Consider the following 20,155-nt stretch of genomic DNA (forward strand, 5'->3'; position numbering starts at 1 on the left):
TTTTCGGATCCGTCCATCAGATCCAACCTGGGGTCCTGGCGCTAACAGGAGTGCTCAGATAAGACAACCTGTCGTCTACGTCATTCCATCACTGCCCTCCGCTGGGGGTGGGGGAAGACCATGGCTGTGGCTGTTCTGAACCTCCTGTGACTGTGGAGTGACTGGTCCTGACTCCAGGGAGGCCACCCAGGGAGTCACAGCGTGGCTGCAGGAAAAGGACTCTCCAAACCCGTGGGGATGGGGACACCTTGTCGCCCCGCTGCATCCTAGTCCACTCCCGCTCTTCCCCTGCTAGGGAGCCACCTACCCTCCGCCCCAGGATCTGGTTGATGGCCGCGCTCTCTTTCAACGTGCACTCGGCAACGACCTTTGCTCTCATTTCCTTCATGTACAACATGAACGCGTTAAGAGGCTTCTTTATGTGGGGCTTCTTCTTTTCTTCTTCCTTTTTGGAGTCCTGATGTTTTCTGGACGTGGACAAAACAGACACACACCACCCAATAAACAATCGCAAGGTCCAGCTTCCTCCCCAGCACAGAACCAACCCATTGCGTTGGTTCCTCAATGCTCACACCCAGCAGTTTGGAACAAAAAGCAGCTTCCAGTCTGGTCTTCCCTACTCTGGATAATGGAACAAGCACAGCCCGGGGAGGGGCTGGGGGAACAGAAGGTTTTGTAATCACTTCCTCAAGTTGCACAAATACACAATTTTCCCAGGCTGGAGGGGAAAGCACCTGTGGCCACCACCTCCCGCCCGGCTCGTGGTCAAGGACAGAGCTCCACGCGCTCAGACAGGGTTCGGGGCAGGGACCTGGTTGCGAATCCCAGTCCAGCCGCATACACAGAGAGTTCTCTTCTCTCCCGACCCTGCATCCCTCCCTCTCTGAGAGTCCAGAGCCCATCCGAGCTGGGGCTTTGCTGGAATCCCACACAGCAGGCCAGCCCTGGGCAGAGCCACCATCCCAGCAACCACAGGCGACATGCAATGGCAGAGGAGAAAGAGAGAAGAGCGACACTCACGAGCTGTGGAGGGAGCCGACGTCACTCTGGGAGGACTCCTGTTTGACGGTGGGCGTGACAATGGCCGGGTGGGGGATGCCGGTCGTATGGAGAGTATGATGTGGTGGGACCATATGGGGAGGAAACCTGGAAGACAGAAAGCTGTGTAAATCGTCAGAATCAAAATGAATGAATGGGGAGGGATGTGTACACACAATTAAAAAAAAAAAAAAGCACGTAACACTCACATGAAAGCAAACCAAGGCATATGAAACCTGTCAGCATTAATTAGCGATAAATTAAACATAATGATTCTCATAATGTCATTAAAGCCAATCTTCTCCTTCATTATGGTTACTGACACGAGACATTATGATTTTTAACATCTTGAGCAAAAGACAAATTTAACTGATGTACTTGGGGGGGGGGGGGGGCAACTGGATGACCTGCTGGAAATCACAAGTCCGCGTGGTTTTTCAGGTGTTATTAGTGGCCTCTAAGAAGACAATTTCCTAAGTCCTAATCAGCACCAGAATGAAAGGTGACATCTTTTGCTGTGTATTGCAGCTAAATGAAATATTAACGCAGGCGATTATACACACACCCCGACGGGGCTGCGTCACCATCTTCTTTTCCATTGGACCCCATCGTTCTGACAGGGACGGGAGATGGTGAGGCAGAAAGATGGAGAACGTCCAAATATTTCCTATTTGGTTCTCAATGTAAGTCTGGACATTTCAAGTAAGTTTGTATCGTCTTACAGAAAGGTGAAAAAAAGTGCACTATTTACACACACACAGCTTTTAATTCTGATTTGTATGCCCATTCTTGCCCTAAAATTCTAGGATTTCTAGATTACTTTACTCAATATACTGCCTATGCGTTAACCTTCTAAATCATTATCAAAGTGTAAACAAAGATAATAAAGTTTATGTCGTCTCCTCTAATGCTGTTTATTCTTAGGAAAGTCCTTTGAAACACTGTTTATGCCCTGAATTGGCATTTCCCAACCATGCAAACTAGCCAGGACATACAGAGAGAATTTCAAAATACCCTTGGCCCATCTGCAGACTGACAACTGGGTCAGACAAACAGCTTCCACGTTTTCTGAAATACATGAAGTCACCATGATTTGTACTAAGTCACAAGAATCACCCTTCCTAAAGGAACACACGGGTAAGCCTCAAAGTCACCGATACTTTCTGAGACGACAAGCAAAACGACACATACTGAAACCAACTTTACCATAGGCTAGTTGATATCAACAAGAGTGAGGTTACCATGGCATCTCAGTGATGTCACAGCACAACAGCACTTAAAGAAAACATGTTGTCTGAGGACCTGCTGTGCACCACTGCAGAGAAACGCAGGGCAAGGAGCAAACCCCGAGAGCAAGCGCAGCGGCAGCCTCCGGGCTCCACCTGCCGAGGTTCTGCAGGGGAGCAGAGGGGTGCTCTTCAGGGGACAGAGCGGGCAAGCGGGCAGGCAGTTGAGGCTTTCCTGACAAATCCAGACCAGAGCAGCCCCACATGCCAGCCTGCGCTTCGGGGAGCCTGATGGGAGGTGCCAATGAGGGTTCATCATGACAGTTTCTCAAAAGGATCTATATTTATGTACATTCTTTCCATAGGTAGATTGGAGATGAAAACAGTTTCCATTTAAACAAAATAATGTAATAAACGTTGAGTTGAAAAATGATGAAAAGGTAAGGAAATAACTGAATCTGCATCAATCAACAGAGAAAATACCAATGAGTCATGTGGGCCTTTGACAGGGGCCCGGAATCCCAGGGACACCGCTAGGAAATTCCATCCCGATGTGGCCTGCCCTGCCTCTGTCTTCACTAATGCAAGCCGGTATCACAGTTTGGTATGAATGCCATGGCTTCATAAAAATCATTCGAGTCCTCTTAGGGTTTAAAAAAGAAAAGAAACATCCTTGAGAGCGAGAGAGAATATGAAAAACTATGAGAATAAGCAAAAGAAAAATAAACAACCAACCTCCATCCCCTTCCCCTGGAAAAATGGAAAGCGAACCTATGCGGGCACTCCGCCTCCCCACTACAACCCGTTCCTCCCAGTGCCCGGAGACCTGGGGAACCCAGGTTCAGAATGTGTGGTCCTGGAAGCCTTGGGTGAAGGGTGGGTGCAGGGGCAGCTTGTCTCCAATTTTAAAATATGCGTGTGTGTGCGCGCATGCGTACCAAATACCACAGGGAGACACCACAGCTTGTGTACATTTTGGGGCGAAGAAAATTTTCCAGTGCAGCCATGAAGAACGAATCCTTCCTAGTGCATGTATGCACACACACTCACAGATCTGAAACATGTACAGCAGGAACCGTCTGTGTGTGTGTGTACACGCACATGCACGTGGGGCGCTGTACACGCACCTTCCCTGAGAAACTCCCTTCTGCGGACAACTGTTCCATGAAATGCAATAAACACCCTAAAAATTCCAAGCATCTCATTATATGCCCCCGTCTGCTTTCATGGCTCCAAGCCAGAATCTTAACTTGTTAAGGACAACTAATTTTTGTTTCTGGCTGTCTCAGGGGCTTCTCTCTCACTCACTCTCACTTTATTTCACTGTTGACACGTTTCTGTTAACTGGATGTCATCTGCCGGCCTTGATTTATGCACAAGCAGTAGGATGCATTTTCCTGTGCAACAACCCGGCTTTGAGTTGCATTAGGTTTGTCATTATTCTCTCATTTTCCCCCTTGCACTTGTAACATTTCATCTCTTCCTGCCTTATTTTTTGCGAGCCACGGTGCACCCACATTATGGTTTATACATGATCTCTCTCCCTTTGAAGTCGGCGGATTTCAGAGCCCGCTCTCGTCAGGAGAAGAGCCTTGCGCCAATTTAGCAGGCTGAGGCCCGGAGCTCCAACATCTCAATCTAAAGGGGGTCACAGGGTGGCACAAGTGAGTGTCAGCAAGAGCTGTTTAATTGCCAATCTAGGCTTCTCCATGGTGTTTAAAGTATAATGACCCATCACTTAATTCTGAGAAGTCCTGGCCCCGCTGCTGAATAGAATGAATATCAAAGGGTGTTCTGGAACAGGGCAAGCTGCCTACATTTCCTATAACTGCCATAAGTATAATAGACCTATACTTCTGTCGCCCCATTACCACAATAATGTATTTAATTTGCTGTATACGCTTTTTAACTAGCTACCTTTCATAAGGCCTACCTGGGGAATCACCGTCTCCCCTGCACCCGGAGCCCCTAACCTTTCCTCTCACCCTTCCCCTCCTTTCCTCCACCCCTCTGCCCACCAATAAATATCCACTAACCTCCTAATGATAATTCAATCAATAAGCTTAACCCCAATCCCTATCCTACGATTACTTCCCCGCTTTTAACCCCTGAAAAGCACCAAGTAAACAAACATGAAAAGCAATCAGGTACATCATATAAATGCTGGATGGAGGGAGGCTGAGCTGAGGATTCTAAGCTGCTCAGAGCAGCTTTCCTCCTGGGGGCCTCCCCATTTGTTCCCAGGCTTTGTGAGGCTGTGTGGACATTATCTAATGAATACACTCTTCCTCTTCTCGCTAGGGAAGAGGACACGCCAAGGATTCTCCTGCCTAACCAATGCTGGTGTGGCTTTGGGAACTGACGTGATTCATCACACGTGGGAGATGGATCTTGGTAACTGCCTGATATCCATGGCATAATGACAGATGTAAGATATGCTACAGTTGGTTTTTCTTAGTGAATGTGACTCTTACTCTCTCCCCCACTCAAAGCACTGTAGGAAAAGACACCTCGGCCTGTCTTTCCAGCCACCCCTCGGTCTGGGGTTCCCATGTTGGCTAGAGACCGGGGAAGAGGTTGGGGTCGGCATCTTTGCTGTGTAATGTCTGCTAATTGAATTATGTGCCATCATCAAAATGGATTAGTTGTTGCAGCCCATCAGGAAAGTCTAAACCTCCACCGATTTAATTAACTCGACTGAAAATCAGATGAACAGAAAATAAAACTATCATTAGGAGCAATTAGTGACTACTTAAACAGACTGCTGCCAACCAGTTTGTAAATAAACTAGCAGTCACTGAAAAATTAGCCAGGATTAATGAGGGAAGGAAAGGGGGGTGCGGCACTGGGAGGATCTAGGCACACACATGTAGGTGTGTGTGCCCGCTGCATATGTACCCTATGCTTAAAGATACATGATGTTTACACACGTGGTTCTTTGAACATTCAGAGCTTTCGAGCTGCATGGGCCACTGTGGTAGCCACCAGCCACACGTGGCTACGGAGTACCTGAGATATGGCCAGTTCTAACTGAGATGCGCTGTGAGCAGAAAATACACATCACATTTCAAAAGCTAAGTACAAAAAAGAATGTAAAATCTCACTCACAGTTGCTTTGCAGGGATAACATATCAGAATGATAGTATTTGACTACACTGAATTGAATAAAATATATCATTAAACATAATTTCACCTGTTTTTGTTTTTTTGTTTTTGTTTTTGATCCTTACCCGAGGACATTTTCCCATTTTTTGTTCAGATAGAGTGGGAGGGAGAGAGAGGAAGAGAGAGAGAGAGAGAGAGAGAGAGAGAGAAACATCAATATGAAAGGGACACATCGAGTGGCTGCCACCCGCACGACCAACCAGGGCCGGGGACAAACCGCAACCGAGGTACGTGCCCTTAGTGGGAACCAAACCCGGATCTCTCTGGACCGCAGGCCAATGCTCTAACCCCTGAGCCAAACCAGCCAGGGCTCACCTGTTTTTTTATTTTAATAGTCTGTTAAATTTGGCTACTAGAAAACTTAAAGTTCCATGTGTGGCTCACCTTACATTTCTATTGGCCAGTTGCTACTTTAGAGAGGGGTGTCCTTTCTTACTGACACTAAAGTGTCAGCTTTGAAAAAAGACCAATAGCCTTTCCTCAAATTCTTCTTTGTGTAATAGTAGAATTCTCACCCTGGCCAGTTTGGCTCAGCAGTGAGAGCATCAGCCCGCGGACCAGAGTCACGGGTTTGATTCCACGAGGGCACGTACCTCAGTTGCAGTGTCCCCGGCCCTGGTTGGGTTGTGCAGGAGGCAACCAGTCGATGTGGCTCTATCACATCAATGTTTCTCTCTCTGTCTCTCTCTCTCTCTCCCAACTCTATCTGATGATAAATAGAAAAAAGTATCCTTGGGTGAGGAATAAAAATAAAAAATAAAAAAAAGTAAAATTCTCTACCTGTTCCTTCCTTACCCAAGTCTAGAGCAACAGAGAAACAACCACTTTAAGAAGCTCTGCATGTTCTAACTACCTCTTCCTGCCCTTTTAAATTCAGATAAAATACGTGTTTGGCCCTGGCTGGCTTGGCTCAGTAGTTGGAACGTCAGCCCGAGGACTGAAGGGTCGCAGGTTCGATCCCCAGCCCCGGTCAGGATTGTGCAGGAGGCAAACAGTCAATGTGTCTCTCTCACATCGATGTTTCTCTCTCTCCCCACCTCTTCTTCCCTTCCACTCTATCTAAAAAAAAATTACTGGAAAAATACCCTTGGGTAAACATTAACATAAATATATCCATACATAAGTGTTCAACTGACCATCTCAAAAATTTCACCTTGGAATTTTGCTATCACCTACCTGGGGAAGTTTGGGATGATTTTTCAGTGTTTTCTAGGAGGAAAGCCCTAACACTGGACGGGTCTTACACCACTAGAAGCTCAAGCTGCAGCAGGCCCTGACAGCCTGGTGGCCACCTAGAGAACTTCCCAAGAAGTCACCCACGGCCTTGGTTGAAGGCCACAGCGCTTGGAACTCACCTGGACATGGAAGCGTTGACAGTCAGGGCTGTGGGGTAGGGGTGGCGGAATCCTCCTGTCGTGATTGGGTACACGGGCTGACCTTGCCTACAAAGAGGGGGGTACAAAGTGAGAGCGTGCCATTGAGGGTGGGGGTGGGGGAAAGAAAAAGAAGAAAAAGGAGAAGTTCTCTCTGCACAGTAAGCTTTATTCTCATTTGATCAGAACAAAAATCTTGGGGATTGTACAGGAAGGATCAAAGGGAAGAAACACAGAACAATTTGAATGCCATAAATCTGATAGGAATGGCTAATTAAATTTTATAACCTCTGCTTATGTCAATAGAGACCCTCTCCCCAAGCTGAAACTAGGTGTTTTGTTGTAATAATTAAAGGCGAAGTCTCGCTTGCTTTAATGGAGCCATCACACTAATTGAGGGCTACACATCCAAAGGAAAACAATAATGAATGTAAATTTATACCAAAATAAAGTACAGTGAATCAAAGGACTTCAGTTGCGCTTTGGGCCTCTTTCGGTATTTAGATCTCGGTGAGAAAACATTAAATTAACAGAGCTTAATTTGTAGCCTTTTGTCAAATTAACAAGTGTTGACAAGAGTTACCGGGGGGAGAGTCCCCAAGAAGAATTGTGGGTAACCAATAGACAATCACACCTCATTACAATAATTAAAAAATACAGCAACATGCAAAATAGCATCCTCATGAAAGACACACAACTTTTTCTGACAGCGGACTGTCTGAGTTGGCTATTCCTTTTTATCCAGCCTTCAAATATCTTCCCGTCAGCTGAGCGGGGCAAGTGATGACTGAGAACTATTGGAAGAATGGCCCGTTGACTGAAGAAGGAATGGGATCCAAGCTCAGGTTCATGGTCCATGGCTACCTTCCCAAACAACATTGGGAAATAATACACAGAAACTACACTCAGGGTTGGAATTCAGTGTAGTTACTACTACATGATACAAGCTGTTTAAAAAAAAATTGTAGAATCTGTTCAACTTGAGCAATAAGGGTAGAATGGGGGTGAAGGTGGGAAACCACTCCAAAATTATGTCTTCTCTAAGGTTATGAAAGGCTGTCTTCCCCAAGACCCAACCTTGAGTGTTTTGCCAAATATTCTGGTTAAAAGTCAACAAATTGTCCTGTGTTTTGCATTTTTTAAACAGTAGAGATCACATGCACATCACATAAACATGCAGAAATACATACACAAAACATGCAATCGCAAAACACACGTTACATGCATATACACATAGTATGCTTATGCACTGAAGGCCTTTCTACTCTGATTTGAAAACACACTTTTCAAAGTTGGCTGAGGAAGGTTAATGGGTGGTCCTGTAAAAGCAAGATGGGGTGACAGAAGACAAATTGTCGAAGGCAGTCTGATGATCTGGGCGCGCTGCAGGGGGCTAGCATCAGGCAGGCCCCACAGGCTGGAGTGAGACTGTAGCTGCCCCACCCCCACCCCTCATCATTAGGCGAAGCCTTTGACATGCAGGATCTCAGAGAGGTGCTGGTTAAATAACATGGAGCTCACTGAGAGACAAACTGTCCACTGTTGATGTCAAACTTGAGATTCACAGTCCCGATGGTGGTGGTGGGGGGCAGTATAACCCAGTCCTCAGCCCCCAGCCCTGGGTTTCAAAACTGGGTGCCCGTTGCCACTCGGCTGCTGCCTCCCCCGAGCCCCCGACGGCGGGGCCCAATGTGGGCGGCCACAGCGGCGGGGCCATGGCCGGCTTCACTGGGTAAGCCCTCGGCGCCTTCTGTGATTCCCTAAGTACCTCGGGGCACCTCTGTTCCCAGAGAGGAACCCAGAGCCTTCGGGGCCACGGCTTCAGAGTGCTAAGTCCCCGTCCCCTTTTCCTTAACCCACGGGTGCCACTGACCTGCCCTCTCTCCCACAGGGCATCTCAGCAGGCACCTCCCCACACCCCCGTGCCCTCCCACCAGCCCTGTCTTCTGAAACACACACACATGCACAGAAGAAATAATAAGCATGCCCATGTAAAAATCAAAAAGGAAATTAAAAAATGGAACTCCTTACTGTGGTACTAACCATCCTAGCGGATGGGGGATTTGTCCTACGGTGCCGGGCGACAGCGGGTAATACGGAGATATATCTGGAGGGTGCGGAGGCCGTGGGATTCCTGGGGAAGAAGCGGCATTTTAGGTACAAAGGGGAGGGAAGGAAGAGAAACTGTGGAGAGACCGGAACAGGAAAGGGTGAAGGGAGACACGTCCTCGGTAACCCTAGCCATGAGGCTCTTCCCTGGCTGTAAGCATAGGGGTCTTGCTCTCACTGTCCCTCTACCTCAGGCCGAAGAGTTGGCTGAGCTCATTCAGACAGACCCGGAAATGCCATCTTGGGTACTTCTCTCTTTTATGACTGGTGTGATTAAAAAAATGCTTTTAATCTCGAGGGTGTGGCACACAGTGGGTGATCAAGTCATGTTACTTCCTGTCCCTCACTCCCTTTAACTCTAATGACTTACCTGCAGGACTGTGGTTTCTGACATACTTTCTGAGTAACAGCTTTTGACTTCTTTCAAAAAAGTTAACGCTAGAATGTCTCCACCCGAGCCTAGAAGATACGCTGTAGGAGAACCTCACCAAATGCCAACGCATCTTATCCAAGGGAAACCTGAACTGGAGACAGGGAGATGCTGGAGACCAGGCAGCCCCAATGCCGGACGCAGATCCTCTAAAGGACAGTCACCAGCGGGTGTCAGCCCCACCTGGGTGCCGCTGAGTCACGGGGCACAGTCAGCGCCCGGGGCTGAAGCCGAGTCCGAGCACAGCGGGAGCCGCAGACACAGGGGCTCACCTCGCAGGAACAGTTCCACAGAACTCAAACAGCGTGGAAGGGACCGAGAACTGCGTGTTCGTGGATGAGAACTATTTCATTTTTTAAAAAATTCATTCCGGAAGCTTTTAATCTGTAAATTAAGTCTCCCTGGGTGACCGTTTCCTGCAGACACTGCTTTCTCTCTATTACAAACACCGAACGGATTAGCTGGGCTCGGACCCCTACACCAGGCCGTTCGCACAATGTTCGAGGAGGAAAAGTAAACAGTCCGCAGACGGTCATCATATGTTTTACGATAACCATTTAAAAGCGAGTCCCTGTGCTACCATTATTTCGATGAGACGCTGATGCTGCCACTCTCTCCCGGAGCTTGGCCGCTGCCGCTCCTCCGGCCAACCCTGCCAGTCTCGCCCACAGCACAAAGGGGGCTCAGAGGCTGGTGAAAACCAGCTAATGTGTGGCTTCATTCAGGGGCAGCAGAGGCCGCCTGAACAGGAAGTCTACCTCTGCCCGACACCAAACAATTCCCTCCGACAAAGTGACACAAACAGCCAGTTCAAATCCATCCTCCTAATGGACTAGCTGGGAAGAGAAACCCCAGCCAGCAAGACACACCCTGGCTCTAGCTCCCTGGCCTTAGCTCCCTCCCAGGACCACCCCACCCCGAGCTGTGGCCACCTGCTTGTTTTAAGTCTTGTAGGTTCTCTCTCTCCCCTTTGGGGAAAAGCAGGGATGGAAAGGAGGGAACAAGGCTGGAGATGGAAACTTCTGGCTGAGATCCTATTGGCTGTTGTACGATGCAATGGAGAACCCCTGAGGATTCGGTTTTCACATCTGTAAAATGGGTTGGTAACACCTAGGAAAGTATAGGGGAGGAAGAACCCACATAAACCAGCACAGAGAATGCGGAGCCCAGCAATGTAGTTTCCTGAGGCTGCACCAAATGTCATCATCAAGTGACTGGAGTCCCTTGGCCACCAAGGGAACCAGGGCTTCAGGGAGCCATGGCATTGGGCTCTTGGACTCCCAAGGAGCCAGAAGGGTACCCAGAGCACTAGAGACTTCCCAGAAGAGAGAAAACAGGCCCTCAGCCTTCCGTTCAGTACCCAGGAGAGAAACAGGAGCCCCTCCTCACAGCCCCCCTGCCCCTCCCCCAGCAGGTCCTAGGGTGGTCCCAGGACCAGCACCCCCTCTTGCGCACACAGCCTACCTGTTTTGGGGTCTACGTCAGCTGGTAAGTGTGGAGGCGGGTTTCCTGGGGTGAAGTGTTCGTTGCTGTAGGTGATAAGAGGCGTGAGAGGGTGGACATGGTGAGGGTGCTGCACCACGGGCACTTTGTTCGACTGCGGGAGGAGAACAGAGAGAGGCACCATCAAGCCGGGTCCCCAGCTGCCCAGGGCCCAGGGCTCCCCTGACCACACCCTCCACCTGGCCTTGATAAAATGCACTCAATCCCGAGCTCGGCCCTGGCCCCAATCCAGGGATTAAAAATCACAGACAGTTGTGAGACAGCTCTCTGAGTAGGTGCGCTTCAGTTTTCTCCTCCCCACTGAGCTTGGCCTTTAAAATACCTGCTCCACCCCCCACCCCCCATCATGGAGCCCATGAGTTTGCACTTTTCCCGACTGCAGGTAAATCGGAGGTGAGCACTGGAACCTCCCAGGCATACTGTGTTCCCACGTGTGTGGGGTGGGGGAGAATCTCCCGCCCCAGGGGCCCAGCAGAGGGCCCTTCGGGGACAGGCAGGCTTCTCGGGGACTGGCTAGGAAAACCTTCGGTTACAAGAAACCGGGCAGGGCCCACATCCCACCCACTCAGCCTCCCCCCCCCCCCCCTCCAGCTCCTGCCCCCCCACCCCGCCCCCGGGGCCAGGGGGCACGAAACGACCCTTTCAGAGGGCTTGGATGAAAGCCCACTCCTGGCCTGGCTGGGAGTGTGAACTTTATCAGAAAGCTCTACACTGCCAGGCAAGCACCTGAATATTTTATGCAGATTACATCAGCCTTGATTCGTTAGGAATTTCATTAGGAAGTCACCAGGGAAATCTAATAAATTAACTGGATGATGATGAATTGGGCTAATAAAAGGTATGCATTTTAGAAACGGGCAGTCCTAGAAAACCCAAGTGCAGGCGTTTTTATGTTTGGGAAGGGTGGACAGGAGAGAAGCAAGGGGAAAAAAGAAAAGCATTTTTAAGATTTTTCTAGTTGCCATGACCAGACCTTTCCAAATTATTCTCTCCTTCCCCTGCCCCACGATCAGCCCACCCATCCCCCTCCACTACTGGATGCTATAACTTAGCCCAGCAAGATCACAAAGAAAAAATTAAGCTGAAACAAGCGAACTACTGGGCCATTTACTGAGAGTAATCCAATTGCAAAAAACCCTATTCCCAATAGAGGATTTTCACTAAAATCCTACAACAGGGACATTTAACCAGATTAGGTACCAGGGAAGATAAAGAGGCTAGTATTAGATGATGAATGGATTAGAGTCAAGTTTCATTTCAGAACGTGTCTTCATCTCCTTTTATTACTTTTAGGAGGGCACAACTTGCATTAGCATCAAGGAAAGGGAACTGCATGAAAAGAAAGGAAGAGAGGGGCTCGGGCTGCTCACTAGCGCCTCTCGAGTTCAGGGACCACCCAGCAGTTAGTTCTCTCCGCTTCTCCTCTCATCCATTTTTTTACCAAAGAGGTGAGCAAGGGGTGTAACACAGGGTATTTCCTACCTCGGTTAACTGTGGGAAGGCATCTTTACTAGTGCTTCTAACTTTTTCACGAGTATGTTTGGGAGAAAGCTATGGCCTTCCTGATGCTCCAGAAAAAAAATAAAAATAAACTACAGAAAAAGAGGTCAACCCTTCCAACAGCCTGGTTTAATGATGCCTATAAACAACTGGACACTTTGGGAGAAGGAGGCCAGCTAGCTGCTCACAGGAGCCTTGTATTGTGAGTCATCAGTTTGCAATCAAAGCACTGAAATTAAAACCACCAAACCCAGAAACATGTCCTCAGTCGCAGCCATGAGGGTCTGGACAGGCGCTGAGCGGTCCCCATCAGGTAAGTCCCCACTGCGTGCTGGGGTGCAGAAGGAAACATTTCAGAGGGAGAGACAGGGACAGGCATGGTCACGTGGAGTGAAGACCATTAAAAGGAAAGGAAATGGCCATTGCTGCCTTCTACAGTTTTCTGTTTGGTCGGAAAGATACACACCCTCCGAAATGAAGGAAAGCAGACCTGTCCCAGGCAGTTTACAGCAACTGCGGGAAAACTGGGGGACCAGAGGGAAGAACCACAGATGGCCCAGGAGGGAAGGAAGATGGTCACTTCAGGATGAAGAACTTCCAGGGAATGGCCGGCCGTCCCAATGGAAGGAAGCAAGTGTGTAAATCCACGAGCAGGTACAAGGGCTGGGAGTAGGCAGTGCGATTCGCCATTCTCAACCCTGGGCGAGTCAAGCATCTCTAAGGAAGCTTATCACAAATTCAGATCCCTGATCCTAGGAGATCTTTCAGTATGAACCTGAGTCAGTAGGTCTGGACTTGGGACCCAGGCATCTGGGGTCTGTCAATTGAGTGCCACTGGTGGCTCTCCTATTCAGCCACGATCCCTTGACCAGAGAGCCACGCAGGCACAGACAAGCACAAGCACAAGGTCCTAGGAGACCTGAGTCCCAATCATCAATCCAGTGCTAGTCCGTAAGAGAACCCGTGGAAAGGGCTTAGCCAAACCCTGCCACAGGTAAGCACAGGGATGGAGGTTACTACTGGTACTGCCAGTGCCGGGAGAAGCTGCCCTGGCAGTTTTCTGTCTGCAGCACAGAAGTGCGAAGGCCCCGGATGTCCTAAGCAAGGCCGACAGGGCACGAGGGGGAACCTTTCTGCTTGTCCGGCAAAGAATAAAGAGCAACTAGGCAACAGCGGGGTTTATTCAGGTGCGTGCAGAATTTAAAAGTGAGTTCGCCCTGTCTCTTAGACATGATGTGAGCCCAACAGAAGGTAGGAGCCTGTGCTGGCTGCCATCGCCCTCCTATTACTCTGCGCACCTGAGACTGGCCAACTGGTTTTTTCCTGTTTGCTCAAAACTCTATAGCATAGGGGTGCAGTGAAGGGGATCTGAAGTGTTTTTGTTAGTTTTTTTTTTTTTTAATATGTTCTTATTGATTTTTTTAGAGAGAGAAAAAGGGAGAGGGAGAGAGAAACACCAATGAGAGAGATACATCCATTGGCTACCTCCTGCACACCACCCACCGGGGATGGAGCCCAAAACCATGTACCCTGACCAGGAATCAAACTGGCAAACTCTTGGTGCATAGGACGACACTCAACAAACCACACACTGGCCAGGTGGATTTAAAGTTTTCACTGGTACCTTTTGGAGGGAAAATAGACTGGTTCTCTTTTTTGATCATGACCGCATGTCAGGCAGGTCACTTGGAAACAATGTGGCCGCAGGTCTCTCCAGGTTGACTGGTTCCCAAGCGAAGCAGGAGTGCAGTCGCAGATGCAAAGCCCAGGGTCTAACTGTGGCTCCCACTGGACCCGCTTGCGCCTGGACTGCTTTGACAACAGGAGGATGTTCCCCTCGGAAATGCCCCGTTTCTCCAGCCTCAGAGCCGCCACCCCCCCCCCCCCAGTCTTTCCTTCCTGTGCTGCATTATGCCTACTGCTGTGGTTATGTATGTACCTTTCTTGGACCTACTGTAGCTGAGTTCCTTAAGGACAAGGACTATGTCTTCTAGAACTCTGTGTCCCCTGTCATGTCCAGCCTGTGGGAGGGATGAGCACAATCTCATAAATTGCCTAAGAACCATCAAATTGCAGTTGCAAGTATTACAAGAAGATAGAGCCGAGCTCACAGATCCACTTCAGCCAATGGCAGTGCTCCTTACATGGGGCCTATGCAGAAAAACAGAACGAAGCCGGGGGGAGGGGCGCTTCAGAAAGCACCCAGTCTAACACCTGGTTATCACAGGCTCGGACCTGGTCTTAGAGCCCACTGCATGCCCATGGTGACTGAGGGTACATCTGTGAATTCAGGAAAGGTGGGGTTTAAATTCTCCTTCGCCAGACTAGCTGTGCGACCTCTCCCAGGCCTTCATTTCCATGTCTATGAATCTCAGATAAGAACTGTGTCTATCTCACAGGGTTGTTGTGAAATTAAGAGAAGTCTGTGCAGTGCTTAGCACAGTGCCTGGCACAGAGCCAACCAAAGGAAGCTTTGAAAAATTCCCTCCCATGAAGAGTAATGATGAGTGCTCAGTGATATCGTAGCCACAATGTGCTATGTAACTTAAAAATATATTTCATGATCTCTTTTTGAAAAAAAAAAATCACTTTATTATGCTAATGAGTAAGGCTGTCAGAGAAGAGTTGAATGTTGAATAAACATAGTTCAAGATGACCAAGACCCTTCCAGAATTAGGGTGAGGACCTTGAAGTAAGAGCTGACAGAAATGAAACACAAAACGGCCCAAACAGGAAATACCCTGACTTCCCACCTTCCCTTCAAGCCACTCCCACTTTCAAATAGGTCTTGAAGAACAGGGTTCGAAGCTATCGCCCTAAGAGAATGCAGATGTAAGAAGTGCCACTCTTAGGTGAGGGCCATGGATAACCCTCCAGAAATGCACCCAAGCAAATCTAAACTAAAGCAGCAATCCATGTTCAGAGGGCCGGCGGGACAAACAGTCTGAAATAGTATCTCCTCCCCTTTTATCTTTTTACAGACTCCGGCATTTAGGCTAACACCTGCACTAAACCAGGTGCCTTTTAGGTAAACTGCTTTATCTAAAATTAAATGTGGCTTCGAAACTACCTGGGGGGACAAAACCACTACCTCCAGTGATGGCTCGCTAACCACAGTCCAGGTCATGGTGGTGGCTGTCTCAGGAAGCTACCTGGAGAGCCTGAGTCGCTGGCATTTAACCCTTTAAGAACATGATGAACACTAGGAAGCCTGGAGCCACAAACAGCAGACCTTCGTGAACTAGTCCACGCACGCGCAAGGAGTTATGAGCTCACCCACACACATCTACACCATCAGCACCAGAAACTCACCCATGGAACCTCCTAGAACCTGTCTAGATGACCTGAGGGAGGTCAGGGAAGATGAGCACTGACCGATGCTGTTCCTGAAGCTCCCCAGTCCACACCAGCACAGCTCCCCGCTGCCACTGTTCGGGAGCCTGGGCTCTGTCCCCGCCTCTGTGCTGGCTGTGACACACTCCACTCCACCAAGTCCTCACAACAAGCCCATGAAGGAGGTGACATCTGTCTTTAATTCCACAGAGGTGAGAACATCTATTCCGAGTCACAGCCTTGGAAGGTGTTGTTTCTAGGCCTGTGTGCTCCCCTGCCTGACTCCTCCACCCCTACCGCAGCTGTAGACACCGGCATCGGGATGGGGTGCACTGTGCTGAAGCGAGCTGCACCCCGTGAGCTCAGCAGTCTTCCTTACTGGATACAGATGCTTCTGGACTCACAACGGGAACTGTCCCCAAACCCCTACCTACCAATCTCTGGAACCCAGGCCAGTTTTAGCAAACAATGTCCCCTGCACCCCCACACAAACACCCCAAGTTAGGACTGGTGCCAGGTTACCTGCCTCAGCCAGGACACCCTTGCCACAGGCTCTAGGTAGTGTTACAAGGGCTGTTTACAGCATGTGGCTGACTATGGGAGGCAGGGTCGTCAAGACATGTGATGAGATGTTTCTGCTTCCCCAGTACAGACAAGCAACTGCAGGGCCCAGCGGGATTCTGGTGACAGACACACGTTCTATGTGGTCAGCTCCAGCTGACCAGAAACAAAAAAACAAAAGTCAGCTCAAAAACTGAACCCATTAAAATGGAGTAAACAGTATCTATTTGAAAGGAACCGAAATCCTCGTCTGACTTTTACATCATTAGGGTCTCTGCTTCCACCTGGCCAAGCGGCTGTGAGCCAGGGCAAAGCCCTCCCGGTTCTGTTCGTTGAGCTCTATGGGCTTTGAGCACGGAATAGTTAGGTTACACAGAGAGGGGCCTTTACCAGCCCTCGAGGAGCACAAAGCCTTTCCACCCGAAGCATTCATCCAACTGCAGTGGGGGAAGTAGAGGGGGTGCCCCCGCGGCTGACCTCTGACCTCTCGAGAACCCTTCAGCATGGTGTTCTGCAACTTGGCCATGCCACCCTCGTCGCCAAGCGCCCACACGCCCGTGAACGCTGCTCGTGACTGGGAAGCTGGCGAGTGAAAGGCTCATCCGGGCCCTCTAGGCCCCTGCATCCCTCCTCTAACCCCAACCCTCAACCTCTGTAACTGTGGGGAACCCAAAGGGAATGAAAGCTTGCCATTCACCTCGCAACCTATTAATCAAGGACGTTGAAAACAAACAGCGCCAGTGCCGGCCGGGCCTCTCTGCCGGCCTCCTCTTCAATGCTCCCCTATTGCTCTCCCTTCTGCAGAAGAAAATGCGGCCAGAAAGTGCCTTTAGGAACCCAGCACAATAAAACAAAAGCAGCACAGAGGAGCATTTGTCAGCCCTCTCCCGTCCCCATCCCCGGGGTGGATGTGGAAGGTCTTCAGTGGCCTTAGGTTACCAGCGCCCCCAGGGTTTGAAATCGACATCAGGAGGGGACTCTGTTCACTCCGGGTCTATATAAAAAATGGGTTTATGGCTCACCTCCGATGCATTTTTTAGATGCCACTTACTATGGCTGCACCAAGGCCTGTGGCGACCAGCAGCACGCTAATGGATGATGCACGTCACCAGAGCCACGCCACGGACTGCTGGGAGTGGGGAGAAGAGGAGGAGCTGGGGCTGACCGAGGGGCTGCTTCTTACTCATCAACACCCCTTGATGACTCACGTAGTCCTATTGTTTTTTCAGATGATGTGCCAGAGAGTAGGAATGGATGGCGAAGGTAAGCCTCCTACCTCAACAACACATTACCCCAACAATTAGCAATACTTCAGCTGCTCGAACCACCTCAAGGAGACACACGCCCAGGCCTGCACACACAGCCCCATCCCGATGCAGCAGGTGAGCACCCGGCTCTGCATCCTGCAAACCTTGCACACAGAGGAAGGTGGCAGGCACGCTTCCGCCCTTGGCCAAATGGGTTTCCTTCACCCTTTTACCCTCTTTCTGGGGTCACAGCTATCAGAAGCCCAGCCAGCCAGCACGGACCCACCTAGGGCAGTGCCCAGGGTTCGTCCACAGTTGGACAAAGCCCCTCTCGGGGGCCTCGCCCTGGCTAATGGCACTTTGTTTCCCTGGACAAGACTTCTATTGATAGCTACAACACTGCCTGTTCAAAATAATAAATAAGAAAGAGAAGGCTTCACGGGGTTCGAGTTTTGCTTGGAGAAAGGAGGTGGTTACGGGAAAGGAGTCTGCGGTGAAGCGCAGAAAGAAACACCCACCCTGTAACTTCAGCACTCGGCGACACCCCCTGGCCTGGTTGCTAAAGGCCCTGGAGCCTCAGGGCTGCCAAGTTACAGGTCTGCAACCCTGGGAGCCAACACTCCAGGGTGCTACTTATGTGTTTTGTAAATTATCAATGGCTGACTCCTCCCCCTTCCCCATCCAATCCGTTTAGACAGCAAGAAGGGGAAGAGAGAAAATTCTCTGTGCCAACTGCGAAATTCTGCCGACTCAGAGTTTCTCATGTACTCGCACAGGCATTAAAATTCTTCTTGCAGGGAAATGATCGAACAGGGCAGGCAGGGAGAGAATAAATGTGCAGTCAATTTTCATCCAAATTCTCACACACACGCACATACACAGAGCTAACTCAAACCATCCTAAGCCCTTGGCCTCTTTTTTTTTTTTTTTTTGCCCCTTGTATAATATAAAAACCCAGCTGGTAACACACCAAACAGATTGTCAAGCATTAAGGGTCGAGGGGGCCAAATACAGCTCTTCTTCATGACCTTTCCTTAATCCCCGAAGAGGAGGAAGGGAGAGGCGGGCGGGGCCTGAGGTGCTGGGTGGGGGCGTGGCTGCACCAGGGGAACGTTTACTTCGACCTGGAAATAGAGATGTGGGCCAGCTGCCTGGCTTTGTGACGCGGTGACCAGAGCCCGGCCCGCAGAGCTGTGCTTTCACAGGCTCTTGAACAATTATGTCTAGTTAAGTTCATTAAACATAATTTATTTCCACTCATTCTCATTTATTTCCCAATAAAAAAGAAAGCATCCTATTGTGACAACCCCCCACCCCCACCCCAACTACCCTTGAAAGCACTTGGAAGCTGGAGCCTCGGCCTGCCCGTCCAGGCGCGCCCTGACCAGTGAGTTCGCGGGTTTCGTCTTGCTGCCCTGCAGGAGCAAGCCACAGTACCCGAGTGTCAGCGACGGGGTGTGGCCACACCACAGACTTTCTCCTTTCCTAATCCTCCACCAGCTCTCAGAGATGAAGACCCAGCCACTTCAGCCCTAAGAAAGTTCCCAGAAACCTGCCATCTCCACCTTCCTGCAAGATATTCTCTCCTCCTCGGGAATTCAATGATCAGTGCTAACATTATCAATCTTGTGAAGTGTCCAAGGCGCAGAGAATGTTTGGGAATTGGGTTAGAGGGTATGGCTGTTTCCAGGGGAGCAGATTTTCACAACAGTGCCAGGAATAAAGCTAACCTATTCCAAATGAAGAAACCCAAAAGCTCAAATTGAAAACAACTTTTAAAGAATAACGATTTCCAGGCCACTCCCCCGCAACCTCAAACAAAACAACCCAAATCTACAGAATCCTAAAATAATGGAAAGGAAATCACCAATTTTGATTTAGAGTAAACTGTAAGTACATAATGGCTATTACATCCTGGGGATTTAAAGAAATCGTGAACAGAATCCAATCCCACCTTTCCCATTTACTTACAATGAACAGCTGTATAAAAAATGTCTTTAGTTTTTCACACACACCCTGTACCTAAGTTTTAAATCTAAAGCTTCGTATTGCCGAGTCATGCCTGCTACATGATGTCTGATAAAAGCTCAAGAAACAGCTGTTTCCTTGAAAGAGCAGGTATATTTCTCCCTAGAAAAGATCAAGTAACCTGAAAGCAAGGATACTGTCTTCATGTGGCCCCAAACCACGAACGCCCCAACTCTGGATTCCGCGGGAATTCGGCACAGCCGACTTGAAAGGCAGACAGTGCAAAGGCGGAACTGCATTGTTCTCTCCATTTCGTCCCGTCAGTATCCCAACATGGGCATCCTTCATCGGATACCTACAGCCCCCATAAGTGACGCACGTGAAAAGGACCCCGAGCTGATGGGGCGAGGAGGACACACCACTGTTTCTCCCTCTGATCACCAACTGACAAGTTGGAAGTTTAAAGTAACAAGGGAATGACCCAGGTAAAGTTCAATTTCTTTAAAATCCTCCTATGTGGGCAGAGGTATGTAATCTGGAGGGCATGTCAGGATTTCATCATTTTCCAAAATATTACAGAAGGAAAGAATTCCATTACATAGCTCAGCCAGCTCCCCCACCAGCCCCAAACCACAAATGGGAGGTTTCCCTAAGAATATAAGGTTGCAGGCTCTGTTGCTTCCAGAAAATGCCTATGCAGCA

The 20,155-nt window shown here is 49.3% G+C and overlaps 1 protein-coding gene across 12 annotated transcripts in view; it reads right to left on the reverse strand.

Moving 5' to 3' along the window:
• TCF7L2 (transcription factor 7 like 2) overlaps window positions 1-20,155 on the reverse strand; it is a 189,661-nt gene that overhangs the window by 15,407 nt on the left and 154,099 nt on the right. For 7 of the 12 annotated variants that reach the window (XM_036264605.1, XM_036264603.1, XM_036264598.1 and 4 more), the window contains 5 exons: window positions 10,806-10,938; window positions 8,834-8,936; window positions 6,785-6,871; window positions 1,021-1,146; window positions 308-467 (listed from right to left, as the gene is read on the reverse strand). In XM_036264605.1, the coding sequence (XP_036120498.1) occupies window positions 308-467; window positions 1,021-1,146; window positions 6,785-6,871; window positions 8,834-8,936; window positions 10,806-10,938 (609 nt within the window). Of the gene's footprint in view, window positions 1-307; window positions 468-1,020; window positions 1,162-6,784; window positions 6,872-8,833; window positions 8,937-10,805; window positions 10,939-20,155 lie in introns of all 12 variants that reach the window. The other 5 variants (XM_036264597.1, XM_036264604.1, XM_036264596.1 and 2 more) reach the window with 1 other exon arrangement.

Source organism: Molossus molossus, unplaced genomic scaffold (assembly GCF_014108415.1).
Source record: "Molossus molossus isolate mMolMol1 unplaced genomic scaffold, mMolMol1.p scaffold_m16_p_17, whole genome shotgun sequence".
In the NCBI taxonomy this organism is placed as follows: domain Eukaryota; kingdom Metazoa; phylum Chordata; class Mammalia; order Chiroptera; family Molossidae; genus Molossus; species Molossus molossus.